Source organism: Carcharodon carcharias, chromosome 2 (assembly GCF_017639515.1).
Source record: "Carcharodon carcharias isolate sCarCar2 chromosome 2, sCarCar2.pri, whole genome shotgun sequence".
In the NCBI taxonomy this organism is placed as follows: domain Eukaryota; kingdom Metazoa; phylum Chordata; class Chondrichthyes; order Lamniformes; family Lamnidae; genus Carcharodon; species Carcharodon carcharias.
The window spans coordinates 145498469-145516024 of NC_054468.1; the positions used below are offsets into that span (position 1 = coordinate 145498469).

Genomic DNA, 17556 nt, shown 5'->3' on the forward strand with positions numbered 1-17556 from the left:
TTTATTCGTTGGTCATAGACACTGACAGTACTTGCCATTGCTCACAATCTGCTAAATTGAAATGGCGTGTTGATGAGACGATTCAATATCTTGTTCTGTTGCCAATTAAAAATGCTACTATAAAGCAAACAGTCCTAATCGCAAGTGAAAAAGAATGTTTGTACAATGTTTATACAAATTTATGGATTTGATGAATAGTTATTCATAAGTGTAAAATATTTTCTTTGTTCTCTGATTATCCATCTCCTGTGATATTGTACATTGGTTCTCGAGTTGTATTGGGGCATAAGATGCTGTTGATTTGAGACACTAGAACAGGCTCAGACTGGAGTTATGGGGGGCTGGTGGTGGGGTAAGTAAAGGTTTTTAGAATTGAACCGCAAGCTCTGGATTGTTACCATCAGTATACTTGACCAGAGAAAAACAGAATTCTGTAGTGATGTAAGTCATGGCGGCTTTCCTTCTTGTTGGTTCTAAGATCCAATCAGTGTCTCTTAGGCACTTGACAGCAGTTGTGGTGATCATGGATCAATCAAAAAGAACCATGAGCAACTCAACATTTATACAGGCACAAAAGCATTAGAAAGATGGAGTTTTCACCATACACTGACTAATTTCTGAAAAAAAGCTGATTGGCTGCCCTAACTAAAACCTGCTCTGGTTTTCTTCAGGGTACCCTTAAAGGTGGAGCAGGCAAACAACGCACGGGAAGCTTTGGCCAAGGCAGTTTATAGCCACCTATTTGACCATGTTGTGAAGCGGGTCAATCAATGTTTCCCCTTTGAGAGTTCCAGTTTTTTCATTGGGGTTCTGGACATTGCTGGGTTTGGTAAGTTTCCATTTATTCATACCTTTCAACATTTAAATTGTTATTTTTATTAATTTTTATTCTGAACTTCTACTAAAATATAGTAAATTTGATAGCAAGCAATCTGCCATTTTTTTTTTAACTGTGTCGCTTTCCTCCCATTCCTCTGTCCCTGTCTCCTCCCTGGTCTCACTTCCCGTTCTCTCTCTTGCTCTCCTTCCATTTTCTCACTCTCCTCCCCTGCGCCCTTGGCCCCTGCTCTGGTGCCTCTCTCTCTCTTTCCTGCCCTCTCCCCACTCTCTGCATTTTTATTTGTTTCCTGGGATTAATATCACTGTGGAAAGGCTCAAATTCAGCAATAGAGAAAAGGTAGCTGGTCACCAGATTATAACAATTGGAGCAATGATTACTTAATGGTGGTGATGAAAATTAAAGCACAATGATAGAAGATGATAATCATAGGTGAACTTACAATTTTACTGTGACCTCCTTTCAGTAAACTCACAGAATACCTTCCCAGATTAGCGCCTGAATTTGGGGAGAAGAATAGAAGGCCGAGGGCAGGACAGCGGGAGAGAGACACACGTCCTATTTGGGGCTGTAGACATTGAGATCTTGTTGACAAAAGATTGATTTCATGTTTGAAAGAAATGCAGTTGGATAAAGGTTGAGATGATATGTTGGGGAGGAAGAGCAAAGACACTAAGCTGGGGTGCCAGGGTAAAGAAATTGAGACCATGTTTAGAGAGTGAGAGAAAGAGAATTGCAGTTGAAGGGAAGGGAAACTTTTGTTGAGGGAACCAGGGAGGAAGACATTAGTGAGATAGAGGCTCTATTCACAATATTCAGCAAGTTAGCTTTGCAACTTTATTTTGCATTTTGTCTAAATATACTTGAACTCAAGAAAGCTTGCTCAAAAAAGACAGATCCATCACTTATGGTAGAAACTGATGGATTTACTGCCCTTGAGTAGTCTATTGTAATAGAATTTCTACTTAGTTTGCCAAGTCTCTTATCCTATAAAACTTATCCGATAAAGCTTATCTCGTGTTGATTCATTCACATTGACGCCAGCTTCTGTGTGAAAAAGGCAGGATATCTCCAAAAACAACCCTCTGTTTTAAAGCTATGAGATGCAAGACTCCAATCCGAGACCACCTTGCACCAGTATTAGTTCACAAAGTTGCAGTTTAACTCAATTCTCAAGATTGTTGAGAAGAGCTTTAGCAATTACAAATGGGTCTAGAGGCTGTGCTGTGTTGCTGATCTTTTCCAGTTTGTGTTTCACAGAATATTTTGAGCACAATAGCTTTGAACAATTCTGCATTAACTACTGCAATGAGAAGCTTCAACAATTTTTCAATGAGAGGATCTTGAAAGAGGTAAGACATGTGCTTATTTCTTGACTCTGTGTCAACCTAGATTTAAACTGGTGTAAGAGAAAATAGTATGTTACCACGGAGACCAATATTAGATTGGTATTTTATCTTATAACAGTGTATTTCACTGGCTGGAAGCTCTGTTTCAGGGTATTGCAGTTCTTGTAACGTCCTGATAAACCTCCCCTTCACTCTTTCTTTAGATCTTATCTGAAATGTGGAACCCAGAATTGTCTTTAGTACTTCAGTTAAGGTCTAACCAGTGATTTCTAAAATTCTAACATAATTTTTTTTGCTTTTATATTCTAACCCTCTGTTGATAAACCCAAATAACCTATATGCCTTTTTAATTTTTTGATCCTGGCTTTCAGTTTATTTTGTCCTTGATTGTATATCTTATTAACTTGCCCCACCACTTTTAAGGGTTTCTGTACGTGAACAGCAAGATAACCCTGCTCTTCTTTACTTCTCAAAATTGATCCATTTATAGAATCATTCCAAATTAGTCCTCCCAAAGTCCATCATTTCACACTTCTCCATCTTAAACTCTATTCTTCATGCTTCTGCCCATTTCACCACACTGAAACCCATATTTATCCCCCTCATGATCTTATACTTTGCCAGGTTTCATATAACCTGCAGACTTTGTAACGCTGTTTCCTGTACCCAATTCATATTGCTTATCCTTATTTAATCCATGGCTTTCCTAATGGAAGTTTATTTTGTCCATGATAATTATATCACCACCAATGTTAGGCTGAGGAAGAACAAAGGAACCTAAAATATTGCAGCTTTAATTTCCTCACTACTTGAGATATAGAAATTGGAAAATTGCTGTCTATTGCCCTTTTAGAAATATTAGCTATCCCTATTCATTGCACTCATTAAGCCACTGACGGGGAGAATCTCTGAGACTGCACTTATGTGGCTTTGTAGATGTTTACCCTGCAGTTTCAAGCTGAAATTCAAATTCCCATTAATTTTAAGTATCTGATAGATAGACATTACATAATGAAACTAGCTGTTTGGCTCCATCAGTACTGCACTGAAGGGACAACCTACGTTTTGCCAAAACACCAAGCTCTCAAAATTCCAAGAAATAATAAGAATAAAAAAAAATGTAAGAGTAAGGGCTTCAAGCTGGATTGCTAGAACTTGGGGGCTGTGTATGTTTTGACACTTCATAATGTGTAAACTCGATAGAATTATCTCTATTTCTGGAGCTATTTCTGAAGCAGATCCATTTGTATAGGAATTTTAGTTTAGCTAATTGCTCGAAGAGCAGCATCTATGGAATAGATCTCTGTGGCATTACTGCTGAAATCTTTTATTGGCAAAGATGATAGCAGATCGCTATGCCTTGCTCTTAATGAGTAGGGGGGGGGTGTGCTGTTTTAGAAGCTAAGTATGATGAGGAAAGTACTACAGGCTGCATGTGCCATATGCAGGACTTTTAATATTTTACTGGATGATGTCCCATGACAGCATGGATAAGCTGTCCCTGCTGCCTTCATGTTATACGTGTTTCCCTCTCTCTCCTTGTGCTTCTGTTCCTCTTTCTCTTTTTGCAAAACATCACCCCTCTGTTTCCAGTTGTGCCTCTTATTCTTCTGAGAGGGAGAATAAATGTTGAGTAGTATGGCATGGTGCAGCAGGAAAAAAAAAATAGTACCATGGGGGATCTCGTGAGAACATAGCTCTCAGTGGCTCATTCCCGTCTCTTTCCCCCTGTTTTATTTATTTTGTTTAAACTCTTACTTTGGACATTAGAAATTTCAATTTCTGAGGGTTAAATGGTAGCTTAAAATTTATCAGAAAACATTTTGTGTAGCTCATGCACTCAGCAATTAAATTGCACAGTTGCAGGATGAGTTTACGTGGGCAAATTCTATTATAAATGTGGTCATGAGCATTAATAATAATGGAAAAAGGGAATACAAAAACTTGACAACAATGTCAAGGTTCTGAACACTGCAGATAAATGTAAGAATTGAAATAAAGTAGGTATATGTATTTCTCTTTGGCAATAAATGAGAATATTTTTGGTAATTCACATTTATTGATGCAATTAATCAAACCTTATGGAGGGAGGATGCATCTTTGGCTTTAACACTTGCTGCAAACTTTGTTGTCAAGGTTCAACATGAAATGTATTAGGCCTGTCTCAAACTAGTGATGGAGTTCACAGTGCTTACCTGTTGAGGTATAAATCAACAATCTCATTCAGGCGTTGAGGATGCCTGGTGCAGAATGTTTCAAAGAAACAAAAACAGAAAATGCTGGTAAAACTCAGCAGGTCTGGCAGCATCTGTGGAGAAAGCAACAGAGTTAATGCTTTGAGTCTGTATGACTTCAGAGATAAGAAGCGCAGAGGCTCTGAAGAAGACTCATATGGACTCGACGTTAATTCTGTTTCTGTCTCTCCACAGATGCTGCCAGACCTGTTGACTTTTACCAGCATTTTCTCTTTTTATTTCAGATTTCCAGCGTTCGCAGTATTTTGCTTTTATTTTAGTGTATTAAGGAAACAATTTAGTAGGTGCAGAAAGAGGAATGTGTGTGTACATGCTTACAACATCTCCTACATTTGCAGCCATGAAAATCCTCTCTCTCATGCCCCCCCCCCCACCAGTTTTTAAATATTTTTTCCTAAGGCAAAATAAAAGTACACTAAATGAATAGTAGCAAAGCTAGCAGTGAAATTATAATGCTACTTAGGAAACCCAAGCACTGCCAAAAAATGGTGTATTTTCTATTAATGACACTTAGTGTGGCAATATAAGAGCAGCATTTATGCAGGTTGATCAGAAACCTGTTCTGAAAGCTCCAAACAATGATAATTTCAAATGGTTAATATAGTAATACTGATCTGACCTCTGCGCCTTTAGGAACAAGAATTATATCAGAAAGAAGGGCTTGGTGTGAATGAAGTGCACTATGTGGATAATCAAGATTGCATAGGTATGTATCAAAGGAACCATCAAAAAGAAGCTCATTTTGTTTCAGTTTTTCCTGATGTATATTTTGGATGTAATGGTGACATTTTTTAATAAGATCTAGTAAGGACCTGATGACCAATATCCACAGGTTCTAAAATGGATGGCTGCAGAGATAGATGGTTGTGATCTTTCACAATTCCCTAGATTCTGGAATGGTTCCAGTGGCTTGAAAGGTAGCAAATATAGCATCACTGTTCAAGAAAGGAAGTAGAGAGAACACAGGAAACTACAGGCCAGTTTGCCTGATATTGATCATTGGGATATGCTGGAATCTATTATTATGAAGAGGTAACAGGGCACTTAGAATATCATTACTGTTACAGCGTGTCATATTCTTGACTGTTCGGGCTGAAGTTACTGGTTCCACCATTTGAGTTTGTAACCTGAAGATCTTAACATGCTCAAGTAACTGTTGTTAAGCACATAAGGGACTTACAATGTTAGAAATGCAAAATCCAGACACCATTGTTATCAATACCATGTATATGATTGTATGCTAGTGTTTAATGTGCATGCATTTTTTTTTATTGTGCCCATAAACAGATTTAATTGAAACTAAATTGGTGGGAATCCTGGATATCCTGGATGAAGAAAACCGTTTGCCTCAAGCCAGCGATCAACATTTCACTGCCGTGATACATCAGAAGCATAAAGATCACTTCCGACTCACAGTGAGTTACTGTCTGCTGAGCAGTAAGGCTGGAGTCATTTAGAAAGTAGGGCCTCCCCCATTTGTTTCTTGATCTGTGCTGAGGTAACTGGTCTCACCTGGGATTGCAAGGGTTTGTCTCTGTGTTCCTGATTTATGTAAGAGAAAAATCATCCAGGCTCCTGCTCCTGATTACTTCCCAGTCACATTTGCTTCAAAGAGCATGTGTGGATGTTGAATGAGGACAGGAGTGAGTTTGGCTACAATGGCCCCAAAGTAGTGAGTGGCCCAACTCATACAAAAGATTTGCCATTCAGCCATGGTATAAGGGTGTTGCTTATCCCCAGGCATTCAGGAGTGGAAGGAAATCAAATGCAAAAAAAAATGTAAAGCTGGTTAAATTGCATCTGATATAATAATTACAGGTAGCTAGTTAGGGGAAGCAAATTCTCCTTGAATATATCCATTTACTGCATATCAACCCTGACTGTTTTAGCTGTATAGGAACTTGTATAAAAATGCAAAATAAAGCTTGCTTCCTGTTGTTTGCTGAATGAGGAGGAAATTAAGTTAGCATTTGACACAGGTATTGGTCGTGGCCTGTGCACATGTCAGCCGAGTTCCATGCAGATATAGTTGTGGCTCTCAAGCCCTCAATCATTTCAACCAACCAGAAACGGCAACAAATCATTATTACACGTTATAACAGAAATTACAAACTACAATAGGTTATTAGGGTGGGAGTGAAACGATCACATCCAAGTGTCTGGCTGCTAGGAGCCATTCTTAAGTTCAGTGATAGCGAACTTAAGTGCCTTTAATGAGAATCAGTTCTTTAGATGATGTAACTGCAGTTCAGATTTTTACATTGGAAATAAGGAAATCATTTGCCATTTTTATATTGGTATAAGTTGGTAACAGTCTGAACATCGTGGTCAGTGGCAAGCGACAGCACTTGCCACAGACTGTGAAGAATACAATCTTAGCGGTGTGGTTTTCACCTTTCCAGATGTTAATTTCATCCTGATGCCAACTATAAAGGACCTCTGGGGTCCAGCAACAGTAATGTTATTAAACATATAAGCAGCCAATCACATTGAAGAATTCTCACACCCAGTGAAGGAAGTAAAATGCACTAATTAACTTTGTTTTTAAAAATAGTTTTATAGAGAGCTGAATAAAGACACAAATACAAGCCGAAGAGGACACCAAGAAGTTGCAAAGAAATATAGACATTAAGTGAATGAGCTTTAAGGTGGCAGATAGAGTATAATGTGGGGAAGTGTGAGGTTGTTGACTTTGGTGGTAAGAATAGAAAAACAGAATGTTTTAAAAGATTTTTGAAACTTGTAAATGTTGATGTTCAAAGGGACTGGGGTGTACTTGTACAAGGAACACAAAGTCGGCATGTAAATACAGCAAACACTTAAGGCAAATGGCATTTTGGCCTTTATTATAAGTGGATTGGACAATAGGAATAAAGAAGTGCTGCTACAGCGTACATGGCTTTGGTGACACCACACCTGTGAGCAGTTTTGGTTTCCATATTTAAGGAAGGATATACTTGCATTGGAGGCAGTACAGCGAAGGTTCATTAAATTGGTCCCTGGGATGAAAGGGTTGCCCTATATGAGAGGCTAAGTAAATTGGGCCTTTATTCTTTGGAGTTTGGAAAATCTAAACATGCAAGGCCTGGAATACATTGCCTGAGCATGTGGTGGAGGCAGGATCAGTTGAGGCTTTCAGCAGGAGATTGGATCATCATTTGAAAAGGAAAAATTTGCAGGGCTACAGGAAAATGGCACAGGCATGGCACTAGGTGAATTGCTCCTTCAGAGGGCCAGCACAGACTTAATGGGCCAAATGGCCTCCCCTGTACTGTAACTGGAATCTATGATTCTATGAAGGTGCTTGATAGGGTAGACACTGAGTGCTTGTTTCCTGTGAAACCTGTAACACAGGCACAAGTCTCAGAATAAGGGACCGATCATTTAGGGCTGAGATGAGAAATTTCTTCAAAGGATTGTGAATTTTTTAAATTCTGCATCCCAGAGGGATGTGGATGCTCCATTGTTGAATATATTTAAGGCTGAGATCGGCAGATTTTTCATTTCTCAAGGAATCAAGGGATTTGGGGAGTGGGCATTAAAGTGAACCTGAAACTGAAGATCAGACATGATATTGAATGGTGGAGCAGGCTCAATGGCTGGCATGGTCTTATCCTCCTGTTTCTTATGTTCTTAAGAAATAGGATTAAGGTAGAAGCTGAAATATCGTGAACTTCAAGAAAAAATGTTTTTTGTTACATTAAAGCCTATGACATTTTTATCATAATGGAAGTATTTGACATTTCACAAATATAAAGTAACTTTTTCAGGGCCAGAGAGATTGTTTAGCAATTATTACTTTGTACCTTTCCAAAAACCCTAATTCAAAAGTCATGACTTTTTGCGGGCGGGGGGTGGGGGGGGAGGTGTTTATAGTATAAAAAGTTGAAGTTCCTATCAATTCAAGAGAGTTCTTAAAATTTACAACTGTGTGGGTTCAATGGTGTTCCCTGTGGTGGAACATGAAATCACTGACAGTACCTTCCGGGCTTCTACATTTAGTTGCACATGTGTGGACCATAGAAGTTGTCAGTTTCACAGTTATAATGACCATCATTACTATCGCAATCTCTTGACCTGAGAAGTTTCATAGTATTTTGCAATGGAAGGAGGAGGATGGAAAACAAGACCCGTGAAAAATTAGTTATTGAAAGGGTGCCAGAGCTGGCATTTAAAACCATCCCAAGAATGGGAAATATTGAAACACTGCTGTTGTGATGCCATAAACCAGAGTGCCCATCTTCTCATTGTTTAGATTCCTAGAAAGTCCAAGCTGACGGTTCACAGGAACGTCCGTGATGACGAAGGGTTTATCATCAGGCACTTTGCTGGAGCAGTTTGCTATGAAACAGTAAGTTTAACATCTAAAGGATTTCATTTGTCCTTAAGAGCTGAACCAGAAAAAGAATATAAGAAAGACCAACATTCATATAGTACTTTTCACAATCTCAGGGACTTCAGAAGTGGTTTGCAGTCAATGAAATACTTTTGAAATGCAGCCACTTGTAACATAGGAAACTCAGCAATCACACCGCATTCAGCATTTTCCCAAAATCAGCAACAAAATAGTGACTAGATATCTGTTTAGGGATAAATATTGATTGGGATACTGAGGAGAACTCTCATCCTTTTTCAGAATAGTGTCATTGCATCTTTATCAGCCCTCTGAGGAACTTAGCATCTCATCTGAAAGATTGCACCTTCAGCAGTGCAGCAGCCACTCACTACTGCACTGAAGTGTCAGTCTAGATTATGTACTCAGTTGTCTAGAGCGGGGCTTGAACCTGCAACTTGCTGACTGAACTAAAGCTGATACTCTCAAAAGACCCTGCCTGGGCTTTCAGTTCTCAGCAGGCTACTGTTCTACAGTATTTCCACAGGTTTTCCTTACCATTTGGAATCCTTTCTTTCTCAATTAAAAGGTATTTTAATGTCATGAATCACTTGAAAGTGTGAAGAGTATTATTTATCTTTTAGATGTTTAAGATGATAAATTTTTCTGTTTATTTGCCTGTATATTTAATTCCCTACTTATTGTTGTGGCTTCAGTTGGTTAAGCACTTGCAATTTGGTAGCAGAAGTAGTCCATTTAACCTCTCAACTAAGTTCCACTGCTCATGTGTGACCCAATTCCATTTACCCAACTTTGTCCCATATTTCTTAATACCTCTGGTTAACAGAAACCTATCAGCCTCAAAGTTAAAATGAACAATTGATTTGTCTTCAACTGCACTTTGTGGAAGAGAGGTCCAAACTCCTGTCATCCTTTGCATACCTAGACTCCCCAACCAGCAGAAATATTTTAGTTTCTCTGCCTTATCAAGTTCACTTAATATCTTGGGAATATCGATCAAGTCTCCCCTTAACTTCCAAACTTCTACGGAACACAACCCTAGCTTGCGCGCAAGGCAAAGTACTGCAAATGCTGGAAATCTGAAATAAAAATGGAAAATACTGGAAATATCCAGCAGGTCAGGCAGCACCTGTGAAGAGAAACAGAGTTAACGTTTTAGGTTAAAAACAAAAATACCTGGAAAAACTCAGCAGGTCTGACAGCATCTGCGAAGAGGGATACAGTTGACATTTCGAGTCCGTGTGATCCTTCATCGGAACTAAGACATATAGAAATGAGATTAAATATAAGCTGGTAGAAGTGGGTGGGACAGGAGAGCTTGACAGGGGGCCAGTAGTAGGTGGAGGCCAAGAAGAGACTGCCAAAGATGTCTCCTCTTGGCCTCCACCTATCACTGGCCCCCTGTCAACCTCTCCCTGTCCCACCCCCCTCTACCAGCTTATATTTAATCTCATTTCTATATGTCTTAGTTTTGCTGAAGGATCAAATGGACTCGAAACGTCAACTGTATCCCTCTCCACAGATGCTGTCAGACCTGCTGAGTTTTTCCAGGTATTTTTGCTTTTGTTCTAGATTTCTAGCACCGCAGTATTTTGCTTTTATCTTAACGTTTTAGGTTGATGACCTTTCATCAGTCAGACAGCTGTTGTTTCTACCTTTTCAACATTTAGACTGCACGCTGATCTATCCTATTAGGTCCAAAGTGATATCTTCACAGTAGCATATATTGAAATCCATTTGCCATAGATTAAGTGGATTGGGAAAGCTATCAATATATCTGTGTAATTGGATACTTCCATCTACATTCGTTCAATGCATCTTATCTCTGTGATTGGCAAACTTGGATATATGGCTTCCTATCCCATCCAAGTTGGTAATAAATACGGTGAATAGTTGAGATCCCAACACAGATCCATGTGGGACACCACTAGTCACATCCAGTATCTGCCTATTATCCTTATCCTCTATCTCCTGCAACTCAGCCTGTTTCCTAACCAGGTCAATAATTTACCTTCAATTCCATGAGCTTCAACTTTAGTTAACAGCCTCTTATGAGGGATTTTATCAAATGCCACTTGGAAGTCCATATAAATAGCTTACATAGACATTCTCCTGTCCATTATTTTAGTTGCTCAGTTTTGTCATCCATGACCTACCCTTTACAAATCCATGCTGGCTCCCTCTGATCAGCTGAAAATTTTCAAGCTATTCAGTCTTTACCACTTGTTCCCAGGATGGCAGGACTGCCCAAGGAGAGAGATTGGAGAAACTGGGCCTGCATTCTCTAAAGTTTCGAAGAGGGGTGACCACATTGAACTCTACAAAATATTTAAAGGGATAGACAGGGTAGGTGCAGGTAAGATGTTCCCCCCTGGTTGGAGAGTCTAGAACCGGGGGACACAATTTCAAAATATGGGGGAAGCCACTTATGACTGAGATGAGGAGAATTTTTTTGCTGGAGGATTGTGAATCTTTGGAATTCTCTACTCCAGAGGGCTGTGCAAGCTCAGTCATTGAGTATGTTTAAAGCACAGATTGACAGATTTCTAAATATCAATAACATTAAGTGATATGGGGATAGTGCGGGGAAAAAAACATTGAAGTGGATGATCAGCCATCATCATATTGAATGGCAGAGCAGGTTCGACGGGTTGAATGGGCCTACTCTTACTCCTATGTTCCTATCCTTAGTTTTATACTCTAATAATTTTCCGATAGCTGATGTTAGGCTAACTGGCCTACAATTCCACAGTTGCCTTTTCTCGTATTTCTTAATTAGTGGAGTTGAGTTTTCTAACCTAAAGGAACACTTGCTGGATTGGGAGGATTTTGCAAAGTTATAGTTTTAGCATCTGAAGTGATCTTATCTACTTCTTTTAAACGGTAGGGTGGAGCCATCTGGTTCTAGGGGTTGAGCACTTTTTAATGTAATTGTTTTCCTCATTACTGTTTTGCTTATGTTAATACTGATGTGCCTGCATAGCTGATTTAATTTATCTACTTTGGGATGTTCCTCTCCTGTTAATACTGACACAAAGTAATTATTTAACATGTCTGCCATTTCTTTATTTTCATTTAAAATGTCAGTTATTAATTTTTAAGGGATCCACATTGTTTCTAATCACATTTTTCTAATGTAATTTTTTAAAAATTGTGTTGATTTTGATATCCTTTCCCAGTTCCTTTACACTTTGTAGCTCTCCCTGTTTAGTCACCTTATGTTCTTTTGTATCTCTCCCCGTCACTGGGACCTGTGCCTGTTTGCATTCATGTATGCTTTTTCTTTTGGTTTTATGCTGTCCTTAACCAATTTAGTCATGTGTTTTCGGCTGTTTTCAGCCACACTTGGTTGTTTTTTATGGAATGTAGGACTCTTGCCCTTTAGGGGTGTAAACTGGTTCTGTATCATTTTAAATTATTTTGTGAACATAAGGTAAAACCAAATGCTGCGGATGCTGGAAATCTGAAATAGAAACAGAAAATACTGGAAAAACTCAGTAGGCCTGGTAGCACCTGTGGAGAGAGAAACAGAGTTAATGTTTTGAGTCTCTTCTCTGAAGAAGAGTCATACAGACTTGAAATGTTAAATCTGCTTCTCTCTCCACAGATGCTACCAGACCTGCTGAGTTTTTCCAACATTTTCTGTTTCTATTCCCATTCATCCTCTTTGCTGTTTTACCCATTAACAGAGTTGCCCAGTTTACTGGGGACAGCCTCTGTCTCATTCCTTTGAAGTCAGATTTATTTAAAAGTAGAATATTAGCTGTTTCATGTTTCTCCCTTTCAAACACAACTCAATCATTTTATGGTTACTATTAAGTAATTGTTCACACGCCATTAGGCTACTATAAGTCTGGCTCATTACTCATGAAATTTGATATAGTCTGCTCTGTTTTTAGTTCTGGGACATATTGTTACAAAAAACGATGCTGAACAACACAAGAAGTTCACTACATTTCTGTTGTGCTAGTCTGCTTATCCCAATCTATATGAAAGCTGAAATCCCCCCTTTACCACATTTTTCGCTAAACACAGTACTGAATTTTTAGATTCTGCCACATCATAGCTGCTACCCTGGAGCCTATACAAAATTCCCACTACCGTCTTGGATCATTTTCTATTTTTTAATTCTACCCATAAAAATCTCCACTGCTTGCTTACCTGTTATATTTGCTCTTGTCATTGAAATAGTTTCATCCTTCATCTAGGAACTGCTCAGTTTGACTTTCTCCCTGACAGGCTAAGTTTGTGGAAAAGAATAATGATGCCTTACACATGTCCTTGGAATCGCTGGTATCAGAATCGAAGGACCCATTTGTCCGGAAACTCTTTGAAGGAACCAACAACAATAAGGACACAAAACAAAAAGCAGGAAAACTGAGCTTCATTAGCGTTGGGAATAAATTCAAGGTAGATGCATTTGGAAAACTCCTGATTTGTAAAATTGTATAAATCTATTAGTAAATAAGAAATCTGCAATCTTCTCTCATGACATTTAAGAAACATTAAAACAGTTTTTCTTTCTTATTGAAAGAAGGCCTATTGAGTGGAAATGAAACACTTTTTCTAATGTAACCTGATTTTGGCATCAAGATTGTACTACTGTGATTATCCTGGTTCATTTTCTTTCAGCCTGTAACACGTAGTAATTTTTACTCTTTACGGATCTACTTTAGCATTTTTCACCACTGCTGTGACATATTAGGAGTCAGTATTTAAAAATAAAGACAGATAAAGAGAATTTTTTTTCTCCCAGAGGGTTGAGAGTCTTTGGAACATTTTTCCTCAAAAGGCAGTGGGAGCAGAGTCTTTGAATATTTTTAAAACAGAGCTAGATAGATTTTTGATAAGCAAGGTGGTGAAAGGCTAGTGGGGAATGGGAATGTGGAGTTGACGTTACAATCAGATCAGCCATGATCTTTTTCAGTGACGGAACAGGTTCAAGGAACTGAGTGGCTGACTCCTGCTCCTAATTCATATGTTCATATGTATGTATGTTAGTATTGTTTGGCTCCATTTGAAATTTCTCTAAATGAAAGCTTCCCCACATAACTCAAGGGACTGGTAATGTGTACTTTAATAAAGTGAAGTCTTCATGTTATTATGTTTTATTGCGAAGAGAATGTGTCAAAACATAACCCTTCTAAGTGTTTTCAAACCATCCTAACTCGCCCTTGACATTAGTCTGCCTCACTCTTGCAGTAAATTGTCACGTTTTCATGTATATTTGTACCTAATAAACTAATTGGTTTCTTTTTTATTCACCTTCATCGCTAGAGTTTAGTGAACCAGGTGACCTATGTATGTTTCAAAATGTTTCAAAAACAAACGTCAACCTTATTTTTCTTCATTCATGGGATATGGGCATCAGCTGGCAAGCAGTTATTGCCCATTCCTAATAGCCCTTAACTCAGTGTCTTGCCAGACCATTTCAGAGGACAGATAACAGTCAGCTGCATTGCTGTGGATCTGAAGTGACATATAGGCAAGGTGACAAATTTCCTCCCCTGAAGGTTACTAGTGAACCAGATGGGTCTTTATGCCAATCCAGTAGTTTCATGGTCACCATTACTGAACCAGCTGTTCATTCTTGATCAATTTATTGGCTGACTTTAACTTCCCCAGCTGCAGTGCAGGGATTTGAATTTAGGTCTCTAAACCCTCAGTACAGGCCATTAGATTACTAATCCATAAACATAATCACTATGCTGCTATTCCCTACAAGTTCAGAATCATCAAAGAGGGCATGACCTATGTTTTAACACCAAGTGGTGGATCTTGTGCATCAGTAGTAATCCTAGAATGGAGTCTTGGAACTTCTTTCCTTCTTCATTGCCAGCTCCCCTTCCCTAATCAACAGGAAGTGATATTGAATGACCAGTCCTGGGCCATTGCTCCACTCTTTGTGGAGGCTGATTACAGAAGCCCGTTGCCAAAGTCCTTGGGATCAATTGGAGACTTTTTATTGAAGCCTTAAAATAAAATTCAATCAGGCTAAGTTCAGTTCCTCTTGAGAAAGATGTAAGTTTTAACTGTGCTAAATCTCTTTTGGCCTGTAAATGTGTCCCATTTTAAACAGAGAACAGTTCTAAATTCTTATCTTTGGGAATCTTGGGGTCCTTGCAATAGATTAACATGCAACTATTGCAATATGTGTAGTGCCACTGGTATGAAGTGTTTTTCAGCAGCATAGAAGTGCTAATAAGTTACTTATTACAGTGTTTGCATAATGCTTTGTAGTGGGTTTTTGTGCAAAGAAAGACTTAACCTTACAGTAATTCACTGTTCCTTCCACTTTAACATCGATCAGTTAAAGGTGCCCATATTAGCAGTTTTAGTGTTGTGAGTTTCATTTTAAAGTCGTTTTGCACTGGGTCTGATGTAGGTCCGTTTGACCTGATCACCAGCACTTTGGAGTGGCCTTTGTCACCTCTTGACCATCTTGCCGCTTCTCCAGCTCGAGGCTTACCTTCTGCAAGTCAAACCTGCTTTTCCTGCCTCATGCTGCTCATCTCCAGGGCCCCCTCTCACAGCGAGGGTTAGGTGGGGGAGGTAGGGAGTGGGAGGTTTGGCAGGAGGAAGGGTTCCCAGTGACCGGGAGGGTTGAAATTGCAGATGCTGTGAACTCGAGAGTTGGCAGTGTAAGGGAGGGTCAGGGAGCAGCAGAGGCTGTGAATTGGAGGGTTGGCAGCTAGAGGGAGATAGAGTCAGGGATTAGCAGAGACCAAAGGTCACAAGAGGGAAGGTCTGCAGTGATCTGTGGACCAAGGAGCGGGTTGAGCGAGCTAGAGGTTAGGCGAGCAGGAGAGGCAGCAAGCAGGAAGTGAGTAGAAAGTTAGCACTTCCAACTCCCTCAGTACTGCACTCAAGTGCCAACCTAAATTATGTGCTCAAGTTCCTGGAGTGGGGCTTGAACTCAAAGTGAGAGTGCTACCAACTGAACCAAAGCTGGCATCTGTTACAAATAAATTTGAAAAGTTAGAACTCATCACCCATTGCAACTCTTTCTACTTTAGGCAAAAATTCAATGTTTAGCCTGAAAATGTGCTGATTTTTGATGATTGATGTATACTATTTGTATAGGTGATAGTTTAGATTGGGGCCAAGTGTCCTTCATCTTGATATTCATTCTACTGAAACTGGCTGCAGGGACAAGAGTCAGCGTAAACACAGGGAGCTGGCTAACACAGAATAGTCTTCAGGAATTTGACTAATAAAAGTTACTGTGTTTAGTAGGGTTCAAGGCAAATTCTGCCCTTCTGGCGGAGAGTATTTCATTCAGCATCAGTTACATTGTGCAGTCCAGTAACCATTCTTGAGTATGTCCTGTTACTGCTTAAGATCCCAGGATGACATGCTGCTCTTAAGCCCTGTTGTAAATGCACTATCTGGTGATATGCTAGCTAATATGAAATACATTTTTACTTGAGCTCTGGTTAGTTATTCTGCATTTTACATGGCCATGATGTCAGTTGAGATTTTCTGCTTATAGTTAGCATTCAAAACCATGCAATGAGATTTAAATCATGTCTTGTCAGGTCTTATCCATCTCTGATATTTCTAGGCCTAAGTAACTTACTGCTCTTCACTGCTTTCTTGTCAATATTTCTATTCTCCTTGCCTTTTCAGCTGAGGTTTATAAAATGTCTTTGAAAAATATACTTTTTGTCCTCTAGTAATCTGAATTTCAGTATTGACTACATCAGAACTGTGATTTCCATTGCTGATAGCTGCAGATTTTATTCAGTTATTGCAAACCAACTGTGTGTAAATCTGTCCCAGCTATGCATTGGAATGTACATCACTGATACAACGGCAGCAAATGTCAAACCAGAAAAAATCTTAAACAAAAATAAAAATAGCTGGAAAAACTCAGCAGGTCTGACAGCATCTGTGGAGAGGAATACAGTTAATGTTTCAAGTCCGTATGACTCTTCATTAGAAAAAAGCTTAACTGATCGTGTTTTGAATAAGTAAAATTTCAATTAATAACCACTTCAATGTAAAGATGGTTTTCTGCATTTTTTATTACATTCTTGTGGATCATTAACTTGAACATTTCGGGTTCAAAAGAGAACATATCAATTGATGTTAAAAGCTCTAAGTATGACGTTTATAATCCTCACATAGTTCTTCCTATTGTCCATTGGCACAATTTCTGATGCATTCTCCTAATTTCCTGTCTTCTACTTATAGTAAGCCGACTTTCAGGCCTTGTCTTTTCCACCTGTTTCCTGCACCTTTTCCTCAGGCAGTGACTTGATCTGAGAGGCTCCAGTTCAGGATGAGTAGAGAAAACTATAGGGAGGTTAGGAAAGGAAAAGTAGACAACAGCAGGTAAATCTTTACTCAAGCAACCAAACACTAGTAATGCACCTGCTTAGAACACTGACTTCACTGGTATTGGCTGGTTGATTAAGATGGCATTCTAACCCTTTTCTGCACAAAGTTAATCCTGGAACAAAATTTCAGTCTAGGTAGCCAGCTATTTGTAATAACAATTGGTTCTTCAGTTACTCTACATCTGACTGTAGCCTTTACAAACCTTGTATATCCATTGTAATATTGTGAGTGCTTCCAGCATCCCTTTTGGATACTTTATTTTGATATGAACACGCTCATCAATTATTAAATTTACATACATTCAATCCTGACAACACTTTTCTGAAATACCTTGATGTTTGCAAAATTGCCAGCTGATCGCAGTCTGGCTTGTTGCACCATCAATGGTAGAACCCTCCAGTTGAGTGAAAATCTGGA

At 39.0% G+C, this 17556-nt stretch overlaps 1 protein-coding gene across 4 annotated transcripts in view; it reads left to right on the top strand.

Annotated features, from left to right (window-relative positions):
• myo6a (myosin VIa) overlaps positions 1 to 17556 on the top strand; it is a 374163-nt gene that overhangs the window by 206497 nt on the left and 150110 nt on the right. For all 4 annotated transcript variants that reach the window (XM_041215736.1, XM_041215766.1, XM_041215745.1 and 1 more), the window contains exons 13-18: positions 672 to 829; positions 2099 to 2190; positions 5076 to 5148; positions 5730 to 5857; positions 8698 to 8793; positions 13036 to 13206. In XM_041215736.1, the coding sequence (XP_041071670.1) occupies positions 672 to 829; positions 2099 to 2190; positions 5076 to 5148; positions 5730 to 5857; positions 8698 to 8793; positions 13036 to 13206 (718 nt within the window). The remainder of the gene's footprint in view (positions 1 to 671; positions 830 to 2098; positions 2191 to 5075; positions 5149 to 5729; positions 5858 to 8697; positions 8794 to 13035; positions 13207 to 17556) is intronic.